This window comes from Anastrepha ludens, chromosome 3, assembly GCF_028408465.1.
Source record: "Anastrepha ludens isolate Willacy chromosome 3, idAnaLude1.1, whole genome shotgun sequence".
Taxonomy (NCBI): Eukaryota; Metazoa; Arthropoda; class Insecta; order Diptera; family Tephritidae; genus Anastrepha; species Anastrepha ludens.
This window is the reverse complement of record NC_071499.1, coordinates 22,942,296-22,964,805: the sequence shown is the minus strand read 5'-3', so window position 1 is coordinate 22,964,805 and position 22,510 is coordinate 22,942,296. Positions and strand designations below refer to the sequence as shown.

General features: G+C 35.0%; 1 protein-coding gene across 1 annotated transcript in view; it reads right to left on the bottom strand.

Moving 5' to 3' along the window:
* The window catches only part of LOC128856612 (death-associated protein kinase related), a gene marked incomplete at its 5' end in the record, with an annotated part of 35,047 nt that extends 21,710 nt beyond the window's left edge, over nucleotides 1–13,337 (bottom strand). The window contains one exon of the mRNA XM_054091922.1: nucleotides 13,279–13,337. Within this exon, the coding sequence (XP_053947897.1) occupies nucleotides 13,279–13,337 (59 nt within the window). The remainder of the gene's footprint in view (nucleotides 1–13,278) is intronic.
* Between the last annotated feature and the right edge of the window lie 9,173 nt (nucleotides 13,338–22,510).

Genomic DNA, 22,510 nt, shown 5'->3' with positions numbered 1-22,510 from the left:
AGATGCCTGGCCAGAGGAGGGCAGCTAAGAAGAAGGTGCTGAGATGATTCCACCTCATCCTCCATACATCCATCGTAAAAAGGACTTGAGGTAATGACCTGTGACCTGTGAAAAAACCCCCGAGATTCGAGAGCTGATATTTTGTCAACCTCAGAAGCTCGTTCGAGCGCCCTCGGTCCACACGTGGCCAGAAGGATTTCGCGACCTTACAAGTTTGTGTACTTGCCCAACGCTCACTGAGTTGGCGCAATGCCCATCTTTCCAGGAGCAGACCGCAGGTAGTCAGGGGGATTCCCATTCTCTCCTTTCGCGGGGAAATCACCTGACATGTCCCTTGTCTGGCCAGCTCATCCATCTCACAGTTTCCCGTAAGAAACTTAATTACGAAACAAAACTCGAATTTCTTTGCAGTTAATTTTTCCCATTGACTTCCCTATCTGGCGATAGCTCAAAGGCTAAGACCGCGTTCTTACAGGGCGACTTTTGCAGCTTCAACTTTGCAAATTCTCTTTTGGTGTTGCTTGTCGAGTTCACACACATCAACTCCGTTGCTTGCAATTCTGTTAGTTTTTAGTTTACAGCTTACAAAAACCTTGAGAAGATCAAGATCAGAAGGCAGGTTGACCGACCATGAGCAACTCGGTGCGCCTCTCTTTTCTTCATCACCGTTTCTTCCATAAGTTACGAGTTGAAGCAAGTTCCCCTGTGTAAACGCTTTCTAAGCCGATTTGACTGGAGATCAGTATTTGCACAGAGGGGTCTACCTAGCGTTTGAGATTTCAGTTATTTCGACTATAAATAGAAACACGGAATATTTTTTTATTTGAAAGAGTAAACCTTGCCATTAAACATGGAACATATTTTCATTCAAAGGAATTCAAGCAGAATTTTTTATATTGGTTTTATAGTCAATTTTATATTTTTAGTAGTTGGAATAAGTCACCAAGTAGAGCTAAGTAAAGAAAAAATTATTCTCTACTCTCGAACCCTTCCATTATGCAAACTTTTTGACCTACCCTCCTATGTATTTTTTGTGATAGGCAATACATTTTTTGTTTGGTTTTTCAGTGCTCCTTTCTTGCCCAACCAGCATTCGCAATATTTGCTGCACAACTCCTCTAAGGTTCAGAAAAAATTTAAATAAATTAAAAAATGAAAGAAAAACTAAGTCAACATTTACACAACCACAGCAAATAGTGAAGAAGTGTTGAAAGCTCCTGAGTTGTGAAAAAACGTGACCCTTCGCACGTAGTGCCCACTTGTTTTCTTTTTTTATAATTTTCATTATTGTTGTTGTTTTCTTCATGTAAGCAAATTATATTATATAAGTCAATCAACTGGGCTGTCACACAAGTAGCGCATAATCGACGTATCTGCAAGATATCAAACGGCATGGCAAATGAGGCAAGCGCCACAACGTCAACAGGTGGGTGGTTGGGCGGGACTGTTCCGCATACGCCACTATGAATGCACAAGTAGGCTGGCAGGCAGGCAGGCAGGCAGGCAGGCAGGCAGGTGATTGTGTGTGTGTGTGTGTGTGTGTGTGGACACCGTTCTGTTGTGGTGTCCAATTGATGAGGCGTTTTGGCCACCTGCCAACAGTGAGTGCGGAAAATTTGTAAACGCTTTGCTATTGTTGGGTGTTGCACAAATGCACTTAGATGCTGAGTATATATGTGTGTGTGTATGAAACGCAATGTTTGGCTACTTAGCGGTTTTGTTTTGATTTCGTTTTTATGATAATTAAGTGCGAATGAGATTTTAAAGTTCACCAAGTCAAAAGGCTTATTGCCGAGAGGCCTTAGAAAATTTAAACTCGCATGGTATTTTAACTGAAAGTTTGCTGCAAGTATTTATTTCCTGCATTTGCCTGATATATTTGGAAGAATCCAAAGCGGCGGAAATGTGAAGAATTTTCTTTGCTTCGAATTGGCCATTTTAGATATTTTTCAGATATTTTTTCAAAAGTTGCGGAATGTTTAATGGATTTGCTTAAGGTCAGAAGCATAAATTTTATTAAGGCAGGAAGTTGCAGGTGGGTATTGCAAAAACTTGCTTGTGAAACTAACTCAAGTCTGATGAAATATTGGAAATATTATTGCTTAAATGGTATTTTAAGTTGAGTGAATAAAGGATGGCGTAATATATTTGAGAACTCCACAGTATTTCAAAATATGCAAACATAAAAGGCGAAATAAATGAATTGTTGAAATTTTGTATTTACCTCGCGGCGCCCAAAGGAGGTTTTTGTAGAAATGTTGTTCAATAATCCCTGAGAAGGCGATTTTGGACCGATTTTAATAATTTTTTTTTAAATGTTTGTAAATAATTTTGGCAGAGATTGTCTAGGCCATGCGCTACCTTAAGTATCGCCGAAAATTGCTAAGACCGGATATTGAAACTTTCGAAAGTTGTAGAAAACGCGTTCTAACAAACCCCATTAGCAACAGTTTGTGTGTGTGGTAAATTCCGACAAAGCCTTCCATTTCGACTAGACGCATGCGCAATGAATCTTTTTACTGTCGTCGTATCAATGCCGCATTAATGCAAGCACGTGCGTGAAATGACCATTCAAACAGTACTTAATGTCAGTTTTTGCGCTTAATTAAATATAGAAATACATACACGCACTTACATACAAATGTACAAATATCAGCTTTTAGATAAGGATTTCAATTTGCTGCTTGGGTGTGAAGTGATTTGGGTTTCCGCTTTTGTTTGCTCTAATCTGATTTCGCTCGCTCCATTTAATGGCATTTCAATGAGTGGAACAAAAGTTGTTACAGTTTTTTTTTTTTAATCGTTCGTAGGCGAAAATTATGAATGAATAAGTGGAGGCTTCCTATTTTTGGTGCGATAAGTTTACACGAGATTACCCAATTTGGCAAGGGTTAACACAAAATGAATCTGTCAAAATGATTATAAACTTTCAAGCTGCTAATCAAATCAAATCAAATCAAATGCAGAACAGTAAAATGAAATTAAACAAAAAATAATATGAAATACAAAAATTTGCAAAAACGAAATAAAATAAATGAAGAACATAGAAAAAAATATAAAATAAAATTGAATAAAAATAAATAAAATGAATAATTAAAAAACATAATTAATTTTTTTGTGCTATAAAAATTCATTTACAATCTAAAGAATATCTTTTCAAGGTTTTAAGCTTAATGGAAACTCTAAAAAGTCCTATATAATAATAAAATATTTTAATAAAATTAAAAAAAAAATAATAAAAAAAAATTAACAACAAAATTAAAAAATAAGTGTGACCATTAATATAATAAAAAATATGAAAGAAAATTAATTTAAAAAATTCAAAATTAACTAAAATTAGTCAAATTTAAAATAAAATAAAATCAAATGAATAAAAATAGAATAATAGATCATAAAAAAATTAACTGAAAAAGGAAAAAATTAAACAAAATTCATTAAAAAAATATGTGATTAAAAAATAGTACATAATAGCAAAAAAACAAAAAACCAAAAATGAATAAAAAATTAACCAAAAACATACAGTAATTAAATAAAATTTAAATGTAACTAAAACTATAAATAAAATAAACTTAAATAAATGAAGAAATAAATGTAAAATGCAATTAAATAAAAAAATACAAAATTAACCAAAATAAAACAAAGTAAAATGAGATAAAAAAATATGACTAAAATAAAATAAAATAAAAAATAACGAAAATAAAACAAATGAAAAATTAAACAAAATTCAATAAAATAATGCGACATAAAGAAAATTAAATAAGAAAAGGATAATACAGGGTGGGCCATATAAATTAGCTTTTTGAATCGGCTATAAAAAAAAAAAACTAATCAATATTTTTTCAAACTTGTTTTTTTATTTTGAAGATTGAAAATTGTCATTTATGAATGAAAAATAATATCGTTCAAATGACTGCCACGACTGGCTTTACAGTAGGCCATTCAATCAACCCAATTTTTAAGCACATTTTCGATTGTTTGGGCTCCAATTTCATGACTGGCAACTTCGATTTCGTGTTTTATAGCATCAGTCGTCTCTGGATGGTTCGCATAGCATTTGCCCTTAACGGCTCCCCACAAAAAAAAGTCCAACGGGCTTAAATCACAGCTCCGAGGCGACCAATTGATATCGGAATTCAAAAACGGTAGCCAAAAGTTCGAGTATAACTTTGGCGGTGTGACAATTTGCACGTCCTGTTGAAACCAAATGTCGTCCATGTCATCCTCTTCAATTTTTGGAAACAAAAACTCGTTGAGGATGTCACGGTAACGCTCGCCATTTACTGTAACCGCGGCTCCTCGCTCATTTTCGAAAAAAATGGCCCGATGATGCCGCCAGACCAAAAACCGCACCAAACAGTGACTCGTTGTGGATGCATTCGCTTCTCTACAGTAACGTGTGGATTTTCTGAGCCCCAAATCCGACAATTTTGCTTATTGACGTAGCCACCGATGTGAAAATCAGATAAGAAGAAGAAGACTCACCACTTTGGAAATAGGTTTTCAATATTTCCCAATTTTGTTCAAGCGTATAGCGTCCCATTTCGTAAATCTCAAACCTTTAAGTAAATTATGAACACATTTGACACGCCATTTGTGTTACCATTTTCACAAAAATAGGTGGTTCGAAAAGCAAACGCTCTATGGCCCACCCTGTATTAAAATTAAATTAATTTAAAGAAATAAATGTGGTCACAGGACATTTTCATAGCAAAACAAAAAACCAAACAAAAACAAAAAAAAATTAAATATAATAAAAAAACATGAAAAAAAAAATAAAATTAACTAAAATAAAAAAAAACAATAAAATTAACTAAAATAAAATTAAAAAAAAAACAACAAATTTAACTAAAATAAAACAAATTATAAATACATTAACTATGTATTAACTAAACTAAATATATTAACTAAAAAAAATAATAGTGTATAACTAAAAATAAGTGACCTTATCATTGCAAAGGTTAGGTTAGGTTAGGTTGAAGCGCTTGTCCTGTGGGACACACTCAGGCTCATAGCCCATTGTGATGCCGTGTGGGACGATTACACTATTTCTCCTAAAACCAGTGGGTGCCTTTCAAAAATTTTAGAACACCTTCTATATCTGCAGAACTGAGATCTTCCAATTCGTTAAAAAATTGTATTGAAGCGCTTATTATCTGATCAGCTAGCCCTGATACTGTGCGGTAGGCAGACACAACTCTCTGAAATTGGATGACTACTATCTATAAGTATATTAAGAGAAATATATGACTTTCAATCAAAATCAAGTCTGGTGTTGTTTTTAATTTTTTTTTTTCAAGGAAATTTTTTGTACTCTTCTAATTGAAGCCGAATGCCAATAACACCACCAATGCTAAGGAAACGCATTTATCAATTCAATTCATCTGTATTTCTGAGCATATAATTTGAAAATCGCAAGCCACCTACAAAAATCATAATTAATAATTTCCTATAACTTATTTGCACACATACACACATACATATGCACACACAATATAACTGTATTTAACCTCCATAATAACGTATCCTCAATTGTACAACCGGCGAGCTTTGCGGCTTAGTTGACGCGCCTGCTTAGACGCCAAAATCAGCGGCGGTAATTGTCAGACGCTGGGTGCTGTGGTGAATTAAATAAGTCAGTAAGCCATAATCAGTCACTAGGTCGATTACTTGTTATTCGTACGTTCATTTCATTGTACAGCAATAAAAAAAAAACCGATTGTTTCGGTCATAATTTTAAAATTTTACACTTTCAACAATTCAACCAGTAAATAAACAAACTGGTGCGCGATATACGAGAGTACGGACATATTTACTGATTTGCTTACAATTAGCAAACAACCAGTCAGTCAATCAGTTTGTCAGTCGTGCGTGTGTGCTCTTAACCTTGTTATCAATTTCTATTGAATGCGAAATGCAATTAGATGTGGGTAAGTGTGTATGTATGTATGTGCATTTGTATATTTGTATGTATGCATACTAAATTGATGCTGAATGCGGCTCAAGCGCAGGTTGTTTGACTGCGTCACGACAAAAATTGACGCGTCTTTAGCAATGATTGCTAATGCGAAGCTACTATGAATTGTGAATGTAGGTAAGCAGCAAATGAGGCATGGGTGGAACGAAAAAATGCGCCGAGAGGAGCGCACTGGTACATAATGACTGTGAATAGGTATATCAAAATATTCAGAATGATGAGATGATTCGATTCAACTATTGCATGTCTGCCTACCTCTTCTATTGGTTCGTTCGTTCATTTGTGCACAAAAAGTGGTAAAAAAAAAAGATTTCTGAGCGAAACTTGTACGCATCAAGGGGTTTATCCGAGTTCCGTAAAGTCCGGTATTAGCTCATTTTAATCTCGGGATTCAGTTTGTGGTGGACTGTGGAGAGGTGCCATCCTGTTGAAAATTCAAATTCGATCAACGGTGAGTACTACAGAGGTGTGATACTCGACTGTTCTTAGGCTGTTCACTAGACAGGGCTAGTTTACTGGTGCGGCAACCCTTGGTCGGGAAAAACCCGAGTCATTCCGGTAACGTTGAACCGGCTACCACGACACTAACCACCTTTTCACTAGCCATTTAAAACCCACTCATCTAACACCCCTCTCCCTCTGGACCCAACCTGTAGAAACAGCATGTTTCCTGGGCCTACCTTTAGATGAGCCTGACGAAGACGACCGATGATATACTCTACACTGATGGGGCTTCTCTTACTGATACAACAACAAAAACAACAATGACTGTTCTTCTTCTTCTTCTTCTTCTTGATTGGTGCGATAACCACTTAAAAGATTTTCACTGAGTTTAAGAAAGCGCGCGCAGTGTTAACCTGCGTTAGTTGCACCGAGCACGTGAAGCTAAGTCCTTCTCTTTCTCTGCTACTACCAGCTGGCGGCACTATATCGAATATTTTCAGAGCCGGAGCGTTTGTATCCATTCGGGCAACATGACCCAGACAATGAAAATACGATTTTTGGCATGAAAAATTGAAAGCGTGAACTACGACGCAGCAGGTCATGCAACAATTGATCTTTTGTACGCCAAGTTCAGCGATCGTGCTAGCAGCCGTCTCGGTGATGTAAGATGATGACGGAGCTGCGATTTGACGCTGCTAGACTTCTTTTACGGAGTGTCGTAAAGGGCAAAGGAAGTTGGCCTTAGAGCTCATTCTGGCTAAAGAGTCAAAGATCTCGTTACCCACGAGGCCATGAGCGCAGCTTGACTGTCGCTGCAGACACATGCAGGTCTGCCTCTCTATCTGTTTTCCACAACAAAATTCATCGCTTCTTGAACAGCATACACCTCTACAGTTGCATGCATTCCAAGAGCGAAGTTGTCCCGCTGGATTCCACGTAGACCACAGAGCCGGAGCTGTGTTCGGTCATGGTGCCATCCGTGAAAATGCAAAAACAATGTTTGATGGACTTATTTTCTGTGTTTGACTACAGTTGAGCCTCTGGTGCCTCACACTGCAGCTCTTGTCAAGCATGGCATGGAGTCAAGGGGCATGGCGAGGATCATTGGATCGAAGACCATGCCTACTCTGTTTTCCAATGCTGGACAGTGGTCGCACCAATTCCCGTTGTGTTTCAGCCCGCAGATGGCCTTCAAGGCCTCTCTTTGGATGAAAGCATCAAATGGTGGTAGACTAATCACAGCATCTAATGCCGGGCCTGAAGTAGCTTTTCCGACGCAACAGCTGGCCACAGTGCGTTGTAGTCTCGATTAGGTCCTCCTGACTCCCACGAGAGGGAGTCTACTCATCCAGACCACTGATGCATAGGTGATAATAGATCTTATCATAGCCGTTTAGATTCATAGGACCTTGCTAGGAGAAAGACCCCACGTTTTCCCAAAAACACTCTTGCACTGCCAGAAGGCTTTCAGTGCTTTGGATATCTTTGTTTCAACGAGTGATTTCCAGAGGAGTTTCCTATCGAGGATTACTCCAAGATATTTAATTTCTTTGGATAGTTGGATTGTGACTCCTTTTAGCTTAGGCGGAATACCTGCATTACCACTGGAACACCTCTTTGTAGGACTCGAGTAGAAAGGCCTGGGATCAACATATTTTTTACCCTTTAAAGATATTTCTGACAAGAGGCTGAATGGCTTTTTAAAACTCGCGAAGAAGTGCATTTAGGTTTAAGAACACCACCCTTTGAAAATCGTAAATGTTGCAGAACTAACAACAGCGAAGATTGGGCTTGAGCCTCCTAAAAACCTCCCTAGATCCGCCTTTGCATGCATACATATTTCGTTCAATTATATTTGTTATATTTCCCCATTTTGTGGGCTGTTGATTTTAACATTCGAACTGCAGTTTACATTACAGTAGTTTTATGAAAATTAGCAATTTACAAGTTCGCCGCTGTGCTGTGTAGTAACAACTTGTAAGCCACCTACAACTCGACAGTTACCACCCGCAACAGCATAAGCCACCCTAGCACTGAAATCAAGTACAGCTATGTACAACATATGTATGTATGTATGTATGCATGTGAAAATGTATGGGAGTGATTTTGCATTAGCACCCACGACGACCAGCATTAAAAAGCTCACACGATGGCGCTCGCTCTACATACACACACACACACACACACCTACTAAGTACGAATGTGCATTTATGCAATTAAACTCGCACCATATTGCATTCAAATAGGCGAGTAGAATTGAAATCGTGCGCGACCTCAGCGCACCCGCTTAAATTGCCATTTCGCACCTTGTTAACGTGCAATTGTGATACTCCTCGTACATTGCGACATACAGACATTTACAATATGTTTTGTATATGATATTATTAGCACTTTTTTAATTTGCGTTTGCGTATTTTAGGGGCTTTCACACACACGCACAGAAACACACACAGTGCTACTGCAAATGGAATTGTTGCAGAGACTAGTGAATAGTGAATTTATGCTTGCGCTACTTGCGAACTTAATGAACTGCTATGCAGTGATGGCGATGGTGTTTGTGTGTTTGTATGATCTGTGCCTGGCGGTGTTTGTAGCGTAGGCGCGTGCGCAGTGCAATTGCACTGTTTACCAACTAAACGACATGTCATACAAGCATACATACTTACATACATGCATACGTACATACATACATATACACATTCATACAGCTGCGGTCAAAACAATAGTAGTGCCCACACAATGGGAAAGAAATGAAGAATATTTTTTTTCGTTAAATATTTTTGTTGTTTTTATTTTATGGAATTATGACTGTTAACAATAAAGTCATGAAAGTAAACTCAGTAAAATAAATCACTATTACGTTATTAAAATGAAAGCATATGGGCAGTCAAAACAATTCAATTCAATTCAAATTCAATAAAAAAATATTTAGAATACATTTTTCATTTAATCAGAACAATTGATTACCACACGATTCATTGATTTATCAGTAAGTGTTTCAAGTTGGGATTTATATTTACAAATCATTGTCGGCGAACAGCCCACAATATCTTCAACGTCTCTGTGAGTTTTTTTTCGAAATTAGTTTTTGTTTTTAAGATTCCGCCTCGTCCCAAAGCTGAACAATTTTCAATCAGATTTTCACAAAATGATATGGAAATACATTAAGGCCCTCACTTCATTTGAAATGATGTTTCTTTAAAAGCGTGTAAAACGAAAACGAAAACAGATTTATTATTTTTGTTTTAGTATTTTACTTTTTGATCCATTGTTAAAAAATAAAATGTTTTCTTTTGTTCATACGAAGTTCCTTCAAAAAAATGTTAGCCTTAAAAAATGGTCTCCAAAAAAACAGATATGTCGCTGACGACACGGAGTCCAGGACTAACAGGTGTCTGAAATCAAAATGACAAAAAGGTTCTTGTTCAGTATGAATGTCGTTACGTGTGAATGATGATTTTAAAAAAAAATGTGACAAAATGGTGGACATTCAAAGATGGAAAACCGTTTTTGATCCTTTTTTTACTTTAAAGGTGCGAAAAAATATTAGATGCGCAACTAAGTTTCCGCTGTTTCTCAATAGCTGCCGCCAACAGTGTGTGCTAGTCTATTCTAATATAACCTAAACGTCATAAACCAATTTTAATGATGACGACCGTACGCGTGAAGTAAAGCCAAAAACCTTCGAAGGCGCTGAATTGGAGGCATCGCTCAATGAGAATCCGTGTCAAACGCAAGAAGAGCTTGCTTCAGTATTAGGAGTTACCCGCCAATCCATTTCCCAGCGATTGCATGCTTTGGGAATGATTCAAAAACAGGGGACTTGGGTTTCTTATGAGTTAAAACCAAGGGATTCGAACGTCGTTTTTTCGCCTGTGGACAAATGCTCCAGCGGCAAAAAATGAAGGGTTTTCTGCATCGCATCGTGACAGGTGATGAAAAATGGATTCATTACAGCACATCCAAGGAAAATAAAGTCATGGGGATTGCCCGGTCATGTTTCTACGTCGTCGCCTCGGCCGAATATTCACGTTGCGAAGGTTATGCTATGTATTTGGTGGGAAAAAGTTGGTGTTATTTATTATGAACTGTTAAAACGAGGCGAAACCATCACTGGGGATCGGTATCGACTTCAATTGATGCGATTGAGCCGAGCACTGGGCGAGAAGCGGCCGCAATACGCGGAGAGGCATGAACAAGTGATTCTACAGCATGACAATGCTCGGCCTACGTTGCAAAACCCGTTAAAACCTACCTGGAAGCACTGAAATGGGAAATCCTACCCCACCCGCCATAGTCTGCAGATATTGCGCCGTTCGATTATGGTTTAGCTGACCAGCAGTTCCCCTCATATGAAGCGAGCCATCAAAAAACGGCTTGATCCGTGGATAGTCTCAAAAGATGAACAGTTTAACCGTGACGGTATACGAGATCTACCAGAAAGATGGGAAAAAGTAGTGACCAGCGATGGGCAATACTTTCAATGATTCACTTGTAACCATTTTTTCGGAATAAAGTTGTATTTCCATCAAAAAACAGCGAGAACTTAGTTGCACACCTAATACTAAAATTTTTTTCCGAATGTTCGTAGTTCACACGATAAAGACATCAATTCTAAGTCATTTAAATTTTATTTCAACCAAATCGGTTTAGTAGAACCGGCTATATCTGTGACGAAACATAGTTTCGAGACAAACAAAATTGCGCATTTCTTCTTGAATTCGAACAACTGGTTTTGTAAAGATTTCAACCCGAAAAAAATCGAATTTTTATTTTTCAAATGAGGTGAGGGCCTTAAAAAAATGCAGTACTTACCAATTTTTTATACAAATAAATATTTTTTTATAAGTACAACAGTAACTTAAGTAAAATACAGCACAAAGTAGACAACGAAAAAAAATAAAAATATTCAACTATGAGCAGTACTAGCACTTCTATTATTTTGACCACAACTGTAGATACATACATACACACATACATACCTATATCTCTTGGTATTGACACCACTACTGCTGGCTAATGACTTGATAGTCATATTCTCAATCATCATTTTTCACCTGCATTTGCATTTGCATTGATTGTTTGCAGTTGTTTTAGTTTTCGTTTTTTTTTGTGCATTTTTAATTTTTAGCGACTGCGTCGAATGTCAATGCACTACCGCCAAAGATGGCATTTGTTTTCGCAATTACAAGTCGTACTTTCATTTGTAAACAAATTTTGAATTAAAGCAAATAGTTTTAATGACTTTGGTAACCTTTCACTAAGCGGTTGTTAGACAGCCACGCATAAGTAAGTAGTTGCACACAAACATACAAATCGAAATAAAATACAATAAATGATTAAATAATTTTTTTTTTAATTCTATAATTTTGCACTTGTAAGCATCATCATCGGCACACACTGCAGGTAGGTGGATGGGTGGTGCTCGGCTGGCGTTGCCGCGTTGCCAATGTAATTAACCATTTTCGGTTAACAAGCCGGAAATTATTAAAACGGTCACAAACACAAGTTTGGCGGCTAAGCCCAAATGCGGTGAGGGTGTGCGTTTTTGCGTGTATGTGTGTGTATGTGTGCTCTCTATACATATTTATGATTTGTGAACTTGCAAATTTTTGCAAAGTAAATAAACATAGCAACAATGGAACCGTTAATTAAATAGTGAAGCGAAAAAATGTGGGTGAATTTGATGAAATCTCACTTGCCTTGATTGTTGATTGTTTTGTATTCGCTAATTACGAATGTAATATGATTAAGCAAAACTAATTACGAGTATGTTTGTGATCGGAGCGTGTAAGTACGGATTTAAATGCTTCCTTTGAATAAAAATAGCTATTCAATGTATGAGTCACTGCAAAACGTATCGCTATTTTTTGCAACGTATATCGTTTTTTTTGTTCAAAGTTAACTTCTTTTGTTAATTTATTAAATCGGTCTTTTTTTTAGTTATATCAGAACAATCGATATCGGTAACTACGGTTTGATAGCTGAGATTGACAAACTGTGTTGACATTTCTGTTTAAGAAGGGTTGGTTGACTAGTCATCATAAATCATTTAATGCCAGAATTAACAGGTGACAAACTTCAAAATTGTGGAAATTGAAAAATTTACTTTGAGAAAAAAAATAAAATAAAAAATAGTAATAAAAAAAATAATAATAAAATAATAACAAAATAAATTAAAAAAATATACAAAAAATATAAATAAAACATAAATTTGTTCGCGAAGCTCATGAAGCACTAGCGATATCATCGTCTCTTATTTCTATCGAAATGACTAAGGAGCTGCCGTTACAGTGAATGGCGAGTGCTATCGAGCTATCCTGATTGATTTTTGGATTCCAAAAATTAATCAGCTAAATATCGACGACATTTGGTTCTAACAAGACAGAGCTTAGAAATAGATTTACTGCAATAGTCAAGCCACCACTGACGCCAAACGCCCAGATTTATTGAAAAAAGGGAGAAAATATTCAAAAATTTTACTGATTGAATGAACCATACAACTCGTAGCTACGGCGGACATATGCCGGATACCAAATTCAGAAAATAAATGCCATGGAATTATCTACTAGATAATAAAAAAAAAAAATCATTCAAACAATATTTCTGTTTTGAATTATCATTTTAAGTTTTCATGCTCTTAAAAAACCACCCGTTACATATAATCTTGCTGACAGCTGGTAATACCCGGTTTCATCAAACAATCTTAAACTTTATCAGGCTGCTATCATTTAATGTCAAACTTAGCTCTTTTGAATTTTAATAGTCTGATAAAGTTCTAGTTGATTGGTGAACGCGGGCATTAGACTAAAAAAAAGAATTGAAAAAAACTGTCAAAATTCTTCAAGAAAAATATTTACAAAAAACTGATAAAATTAAAAAAAAAAATTTTCCAAGTACGAGTATGCAGTTTTATATGTCATTCCATTCTAGTATTAAATAGTGTTTGCTTTAGGAGTTATGACATTTTTCGATCAGCATTTTCTTCATTCTTCATTTTCCCGTGCTGACGTCAAGCAGAAGCAGTAACTTTGGTTGACTCTATCCTCAAGATTTTATTTACCTGAAAAGATAAAAAATATGAAAATTTATTATTGAGATTGTTGAAGGAGAGAAATATTTATTTTAGAATTATATTGATAAAATTATAATGAAATTTATATTTATATTTATTGACATGAGAACATACTTGACCCTTTGCCTTTGAACAACTTGTGGAAGACTTCATCATACTTCCGCGTCTAAAGTGAGAACCTCGTATCAAATACGAGATGATTTTTTTAGCGCACGAGAAAAGCTTTCATGGAAAGCGGCATACACAATCGTGGCTTGGTTCATAAGGTCGCTTGATTAAAAGAGTGATTGCTTGAAGTTACGGATGAGTTTTTTTTTCAAAATTGTTGTTTTAACAAATCTACAAATCCGAACCCCAATTAAGCACCTATCAAATTAAAAAGTTTGAAATTTCGATGAAAATTTTGGTATTTTTATTAATCTTTTACAAATTTTGAAACTCAACCCAAACAAATTTAAACAACATTAAAGACGACATTTCCTGCGACTTTGCAGTTGTCTGAATGAAAACTAGTAAAAACCCTAAATTTACTAGTAACGCACCCGATCGCAACTAGTGTAGATTCCCGCAGTGGTAGATAAACACACACACACCTACATATACGTACACACAATCCGCTTCTTGCATCTTCAAAGCCGGAAGAATTAAAAATAAGCGATACCAACTGAGTACTAGAAAAGCGGCTTGCCTCTTTCAAATGCCAACTGAAAGGCTACTCGCCTAAAAGACTCCACTGCACATTTGCATTATTATCTGCATTTCAAGGAAGTGAGTGGGCATAAAACTCTGAGCTCTTCTAAAAGCATGTATTGCTTTACTTGCTTGCAGAAGCCGACAATGCGTTTTGTGGTTAAAAGCAGGAAAGCTGTATGGAGAACACAATAAAGTAAAACTAAAGAGCAAGAAGAAGAAGAAGCGAAGACCCGAGGAAAGGAGCAAAGCACCACTAAATAATATTTTGTGTTAAGAAACGTCATACAAAAACAAAGCAAAATTTTGCTTCCTGTACTAAAACATGCACGCACACACACATACATACATGCACGCGTACGTTCTTTTACTTTTCGTTCGGCGGGAATCCACGCAGGCTTTACCTAGTGGAAAGTACTCAACTTCGCAGCGACTTCTACGTACTTGTAAACTTTCAAAGAAACTTCGACTCAGGTGGCAGTTGTTCTAAAACAACAATAAGTAAAAGCGTTGCATTAAAGTGAAGTGGAAGTAGAAGAGTTGAATCGGAATAAAAATAGGAACTGAGAAATGGGAATTGTTTGTTTACTTGCTGCGCGCGACTGCGAATTAAAGCGACCAGATGGTAGTTGTTGGAAACTGGAACTACGTTTCCGTTTGACAAATAAGAAGAAACCTGCTAAAGAAGTAAATACTGAGGGTAGAGCAAAAGTAGATTAATTGAGAGTGGGAAGCAAAATAATGTTGATGGATGCGAAATGTAATGCAAACAAAAATTTCATAAAAAAAATAAAAACTATTGGAAAAAAATAGAAGTAAAAAATTAAAAAATGCAATATTATAAAAAAATAAAATAAAAAAATTCAGTATAATACAAAAATAAAATAAAGAAAATTTTAATAAAATAAATAAAATAAAATTAGGAGAAATAAAAAATAAAAAAACAACAATAAAAATGAAATAAGTTGAAATAAAAAAAGAAAAATTAAACAGTAAAAAACTAAAACAAAAAAATTAAATTAAATGAAGAAAAAGAAGTTAAAATGAAAAAAAATTTGTAAAAACCAATAAAAATGAAGTAAATTAAAAAAAAACTTTAATAGTAAAAAAATAAATAAAACAAAAAGTAAGAAATAAAAGATATAAATAAAAAAAATTAATTAAATTAAGAAAACGAAGTAAAAATAATTAAAAAAAAACAATAAAAAATTAAGACAAAAAAATTAAATTACATTAAGAAAACGAAGTAGAAATAATTAAAAAAAAAACAATAAAAATGAAGTCAGTTTAATTTGAAAAAAAAAAAATTTGAAAAAAAATTTGAAAAAAAGATAAATAAAATATTACAAAAATAAATAAGAAAAGAAGCACGAAATAAAAAATAATTTATAAAAAACAAAACAAAAAAGTTAAATAAAATAAAGAAAATTAAAATAAAATAGTAAAAAAATAAATACGAGAGAAGTAAAAAGCAAAAAATAAAAAAATTAATAAATAAAATAAAAAACAAAAAAAAAATAATAAAAAAAAGAAATGTAATATAATATAAAAAACAAAACAAAAAAAAAAGTAAAAGAAAGGAAGAAAATTGAAAAAAATTAAATATCATAGTAAAAAAAATAAATTAAAAATAGAAGTAAGAAATAAAAAATATTGTATAATATAGAAAAAATTTCACAAAAAACAAAAATTAACTTAAAAAATAGAAATAAAGTTAAGAAACCTAAATAAAAAAAAAAGAAGTAAACTATAAAAAAATTTAAGAAAAAATAAACAACAAAATAAAATAGTAAAAAAAAATAAATAAAATAAAAATCCGAGTGCCCAAAGGAAGGTTAAACACAATGCAATAAAATTAAAAAAAAAAGAAACATACAATCCGAAAAAATTGCAGCACAGTGTCTCTTCCTCTTAGTGGTGCGAGTTTTAGTTTTTTACAAATGAATGTATGAACAAACTTCCATTGCATGCAAAAGATGCAATTGGTTTTCGGTGTCAGCTTATATTATATTAGATAAAATTAGTATTAGAAAAAGGAGCGCAAGGCACCTTTTGACCACTCAATGCGACCAGAGCTAGTTTTTTGTAACAAAATTCTATTCGCAACCTTACTGATACAATTATTAATCATTATGGAACCTCCTTAAGTGTGGATGTAAAATGTCGTTTCGGCTGTGCACTTAGAGGTGGCGACCCTGCGAAGCAAAGGGCGTGATAGGTTTTCAGAGCTGGGTTACATCAGATAGCAAAGTATGAACTTGGTATAAGAGCTTCACAGTGGTACTTTATGTATACTTTTGTTTGCTGTTCTTCTTCACACAATCAGCATTGGTCATGGAATGTGGTGCTACGCCCAAATTTGACAAAAGAGTAGTACTGGTGTACTCTGCAATGATCAGTGGAAAAGAGTTTGACTAATCGAACGTCGTACTTGGTATAGCCAGTCAAACAGTGCTTTGGACCTCTTTGCTGAAATTCCGAAATTAAGGTACTTGACTTTTCTGTTACATCTTTTTTCATCCAGATATAATAGTTTGGCGTAGTTCGAGGGAGGGTTCTGGGTCTATTAATTGCTGAGTTTAGACTTTGTTTAATCTTTGCTCTGGGTTGCCCCTCTTCCTAGGCTACATCTTTCCCTCGACTAGCCCTTTTTATGCATGTAAATACTATCACCAGGTTTCCGCATGCGGTATGCCCTGTTTCAGAATGCGGTGTTTATTAATAGTTAAAGGTAAGCTCATATTTTATTAGAGGTAACATCCTCTGCTTTTAAGGTTCAAGGCAGTCCTAAGGCGTACAACTGCAGTCTTAAAATAAAATTTAAGGAAGGCTTCCAATGCAATTCTACTGACTTTAGAGCTATGCTCTATGGACTTTTTTCTCAGAATTTTATGTAGAATCCGAATCTGCTAGGTACGATGTGAAAAATAAAATAAAAATAATGACCAGCCCTAAGTACACTCGGCTTAGTAAAAACTTTACAATTTTAATATTATATTACGTCTACAAATAGTAGTCGATATACTAAGCATAATCGTATTCTCATACTCGTATTGAGAAATTAAAAAAAACAAAAACCAAAAGAAATGCAAAAGGAACATCTTTAGCCAAGCCATACCTTCTTCGGAAACTTAATGACTTGCTACTAGCAACGACTACAACAACAACAGGAAAACATAATTTCCGATATTATCGCAACGTACAGTGCAATGACGTTGCCACCACCTGATGATCATCTGCTTTCCCATCATTTTTTTCCAACTTCTCTCCTTTTTTTTCCTTTGATTTCATTCGGACGCTGAAAATCGCTCTGCTCTCAAGTTCGTTCAACTTTTTTCGCAGTTGTTTACATTAACCACATATGCATGCCCATATGTGTGTACTCACATATGTATGTATGCAAGCTAGTTGTCGCCGTTGTAGGACCATTAAGTGACTCGAAGTGGAAGAGTTAAAACAATGAAGAAGCCGTGACAAAAGGTAGAAGAAAAGGTTTGATATGCACTTGTGTATAAAGGTGCTGACAGACGAGGTAAAGAAATTGGTTTCAAAAAGCTTCTCAAAATTTAAGAATTTATTTCTAAAAAGTGACTTGAAGATCAGCTTTCTGAAACAAATTTTTTACTTTTCGCACTGCTGTGGCCAGTACTTTCTCACAGTAATTTTAGAAATTAGTTTGAATCTGTATCATCGGACGTTTTTTCAATCCTTGTATGCTACTGTGATATTCAGACAATGCAATACCGATATTTTTTTTAACTGAAAGCAAACTGTTTTTGAAGTAAATGACTGCAGTTTCAACAATAGAGACATTTATCTCTATCCGACACAGGTTAGTTTGAGTTAAAAAGATTTTGCTGGTGTTGCTCAGAAAATGTGTACCCTGAATTGCTGACTAAAGGTTTAGAGCCTACGACAAACCATTTTTTCTTGTTGTCTTTTCAATTTCACAATAAAAATTTTCTCTCCTAAGTCGAAGTCAAGTTTCCAAAATGACTGGCTTTCTGATTTTAATGGAATATTAAAAATAACTGGCTTCAACTACTTTTAGCATCAGAAAGTAAAGATGTTTGCACAGCAAAGTGAGTAGAAAGCGCTTTTTTTACGTTGTCTGAACGCACCTTAAACATACGATTATGTAAATCTTTATGTGTACTTGTATGTCTAACTGTATGTCATTACATTAGTTCCAAGTACGCTGGTGGCGCCAACTAAATGTGAAATCCAAAAGCTTTGTTTCACTTTAATGGTGAAGAAAACAGGAAAAGAACTGAAAGATGAAATCATGGCAAGGCAAGCAATAACAACCGAAGGTAGGCATCGACTCACCGTGTACCCTATAGGACCAGAGTAATCTGATTTGTGGTTTGATTATGAATTTTTTTTTGGGCTAGAAGTTTTAAACTGGTATAAAATTCATGCAGAACCATGCTTTTTGAAACACGCTCCAAGCGCTCTTTAATAAATTTTTGGTTTTCTTTCATGGAAATGCGATATTTATAAATGAAGGTTTAAATTAAAATTGCTTTCAAAGCAATTGCAAAGTAACTAGTGGCTAACTAGTTCAGAACTAAGTCAAGTGAACTAAAAATTCATAGAAATGCGATATTTTTAAATGAAGTTGGGTTTAAATAAAAACTACTTTCAAACTAACTTTAAAGTAACTAGTTGTCAACTAGTTCAGAATTGAGTCAAGTGAACTAAAAATTCATAGAAATGCGATATTTTTAAATGAAGTTGGGTTTAACTAAAAACTGCATTCAAACTAACTTCAAAGTAACTAGTTGCCAACTAGTTCAGAACAAAGTTAAGTGTACTAAAAATTCATAGAAATGTTGAATGTAATATTTTTAAATGAATGGTTTAAATAAAAACTGCATTCAAACTAACTTCAAAGTAACTATTTGCGAACTAGTGCAGAACAAACTGAAGTGTACTAAAAATTCATAGAAATGTGATAATATTTTTAAATTAAGGTATAAATAAAAACTGCTTTCAAACTAACTTCAAAGTAACTAGTTTTTAACTAGTTCAGAACAAGGTGAAGTGTATTAAAAATTCATAAATTTTCAAATGAAGATTTAAATAAAAATTGCATTCAAACTAACTTCAAAGTAACTAGTTGCCAACTAGTGCAGAATAAAGTGCAGTGTGCTAAAAATTCATAGAAATATATTGTTTTTAAATAAAGTTGGATTTAAATAAAAACTGCATCAAATTAACTTCAAAGTAACTAGTTGCCAACTAGTTCAGAACAAATTACTTTAAAAAAAGTACTTTCTTAACGAAAAAAGTTATAAAGACACTGCAATTTTCAACAAGCTGATGAAATAATTTAAAGACATGCTGTGCGCTTGAAAAATAGCTCGAACTAAATAAAACTGTATAGAAGCACATCATAAAGCTCACATTAGCTCCCCATACTCATCAAGCGCAACTGACTGCTGCTGCTGAAGGTGCATAAGAATATTTATGGAGACTAAAAATCACCAATAACGGTGAATAGTGATCACATAAAGGTATCAGTTGTCATCTATAGAAGACTCGTTTACTTTAAACCAGTTTAATTCTCTACAGGGTATGTATGTATGTATAGTAAGCATGCAATTGCGAATTGTGTAAGTACATATGTATCTATGTATTTATGTATGTGTAAAAATTGATGAAGCAAATAAATTTACATATGATTTCTACCATGGAAGAAAATTTGGTTTGCTTGGAAATCAAAACGAATTGAATTTTAGACTTATAACTTTTGCTACAAAAGCATATACTCACAACAACACTACACATATGTAAGTAGTTAAAAAGTTGTATGGACTTGGAAATTATTTTACAATGAATCCTCTGCTTTAAGTAAGTTTTGTGCTAATATAAAACAAAAATTATTAAATAATTTTCAGTTTCATTTGCGACACATGGGCTAAAAAGTTACGGGCCTAACAAAGAAAACATGTTTTGTTTGTTCAAAATTAGCTTTATTCATCAACGTAATTTCCATCAAGAGCAACGCAATCATTCCAGCGCCACTCTAACATTTCCTTACCGCTTTTGCAGAACGATTTATCTTTTGCTTCAAAAAAGAGCTCACTTTCAGCGAGCCCCGCAGGTTCGTTTTCTTGTTCTCTTCCCTGCATAGTCTACAGATCTCACGCGCGTGAATTCTCAGCTTATTCAATGGATCAGCTTGCAATATTCTGTCAGAATTCCCGTGATAGTTCAAAGGTTCTTAGCTCATGCATTTCCTTAAAGAGTTTTTAATTGTAAGATCCCGAAAGCCCTCTAGAATAGTCCAAACTTGGTGGATTGTCTCAGTACAGTTCTCTATTAGATTCTTCCTATTCTTTTGCTAAGACGTATAGAGTCTCTACGTCTCCCACGACGTAAAGTAGCTACTTACTTACTACTGCTGGCACTACAACCATATGTCGGTTTTGGCCGAATCTAAAACATTGCACCATCTCTCCAACGTAAATTAGTTCGTTCTCTTCCTCATCTTCCATCAGTGGGTTCCCTCCCGAAGGATTTTGGTGCCGGACCACTTTCGTGCATCCTCGCGACATGACCAAGCCAACGCAGCTGCTGTATTTTAATACACTTCACTATGCCCACATCTCGGTATAACTCATACAGCTCGCTGTTGCATCGCATACGGCACTCATTCTCACCTGCACGAAGAGAACCAAAGTACCTATGAAGCTATAATATAAACAGAGTCTGTCACCAATCTCATTTCCTGTTATGCCAGTGTGACTCGGTACCCAGATAAGTCAAACTTAATTGGTTATGCTAAGTGTATTTAGCACTCCATCATCGCCTGTCTAGAGATTACGTCATTGAATTTGAGGGTCTTGTTGGCAATTCGAGAATATTGTAATGTGCCGCTTCCTGATATTGACGTCAGCACATCTTTCTGTTTCCCATGGTTTCAAAGTATCTCAGCCTCGGTCCAAATACACTAATTCCCATACCTGCTACAGTTACCGACCCACACATGTACGTGGTTATCATATATTGGTTTGGCTGGGTTCTCTATTTGTTATAAAATTTCGTTCTAAGTCTTTTTCATACAGCTAAGCTTTGGTTGCATGCAGTACCGGGGACCCATTACCCTGTGTCATTGAGGATGCAACTAATTAAACTGCCATTAAACTTTCACTCGATAAAATATTTTCAATTTTTTTTCTCGATGCCCTTAAACCCCAATATAGGTATCAGTCATCATCAGTGTAGCCTTTAACCCTTAAGAATTGCCTATTTTTGTAAGACTACAGTAGGACCAGATTATTGAATTTGACTTTGGAGGAGAGTCCAGCGTTAACTTCTACTGCTAATTAATTTGTTTGTCCTATCTGCGTACTTGCAAACATAACTGCACATATATGTAGTTGTTGTACAATGACCAAGCAATCAGCAATAAAATGCTGAAACTAGGCCACATGATCCATGCCACATACCGACACATACCCACACACACACACATAAACACTCATTAAATTCATTCACTAAATTCGCAAATGCAAGAAAACCATTAAACTTCTTGTATCCTTGAAATGCCAGCAAGCACAACAACTCCAACAACAACAACAACAACAACAATAAAACACCAATTACGATCTATAAATATTGTAGCTAGTAGATATCATACAAAAAACAAAAGCCAGCGGTGAGGCGACGGCGAAAAAGTGGCAAAAATGTGAGGAACTGGCGCGCGCAAGCGCATTAAAGTCGCAAACTTGTGCCCATATGGATGTAGTACACGAATATTTACTAGCTGTAAACGTGTATGTATGTATGTACCTTCACTAGATCACATTTGTCCGTCAAGTTGACTTGCAACTGTTCATTACTGTTTATTATTAGCTGCTACTACTCATTGGCTCATTCACTCAATCATCCAGTCAAGCGAAAACGTGACGTTGACGTTGTCGTTACTGTCACTTTCGGCTGCTATATTTCGAATATCGTATTTCAAGAAATTTGTTAGTAGATTTTATATAAATTACCATATCCCTTGGTAAAATTATTTGACTGAATTCTGCCGAATAATAAATGGAGTAACAAAACAAAGGAGTTCACTGAGCAAAAATCAAAATGGCCTCAAATGTTCATTGGTTTCATTGGTCTAATGGGTTTCAGTGTAATGGATTCACAATATTTCTTTTTGATAAATCTGTATCTCTAATATGCATATGAACGCACATGCCTACTTGCTAAAGTAACAGCATTAGGGTGCAGCAATTTTCATACAAAACAAAAAAAGAAAAAAATAATTGGTACAATTTTTCATCGGAATTGTGAAGAGGAGGATGAGACGGCGGACCACT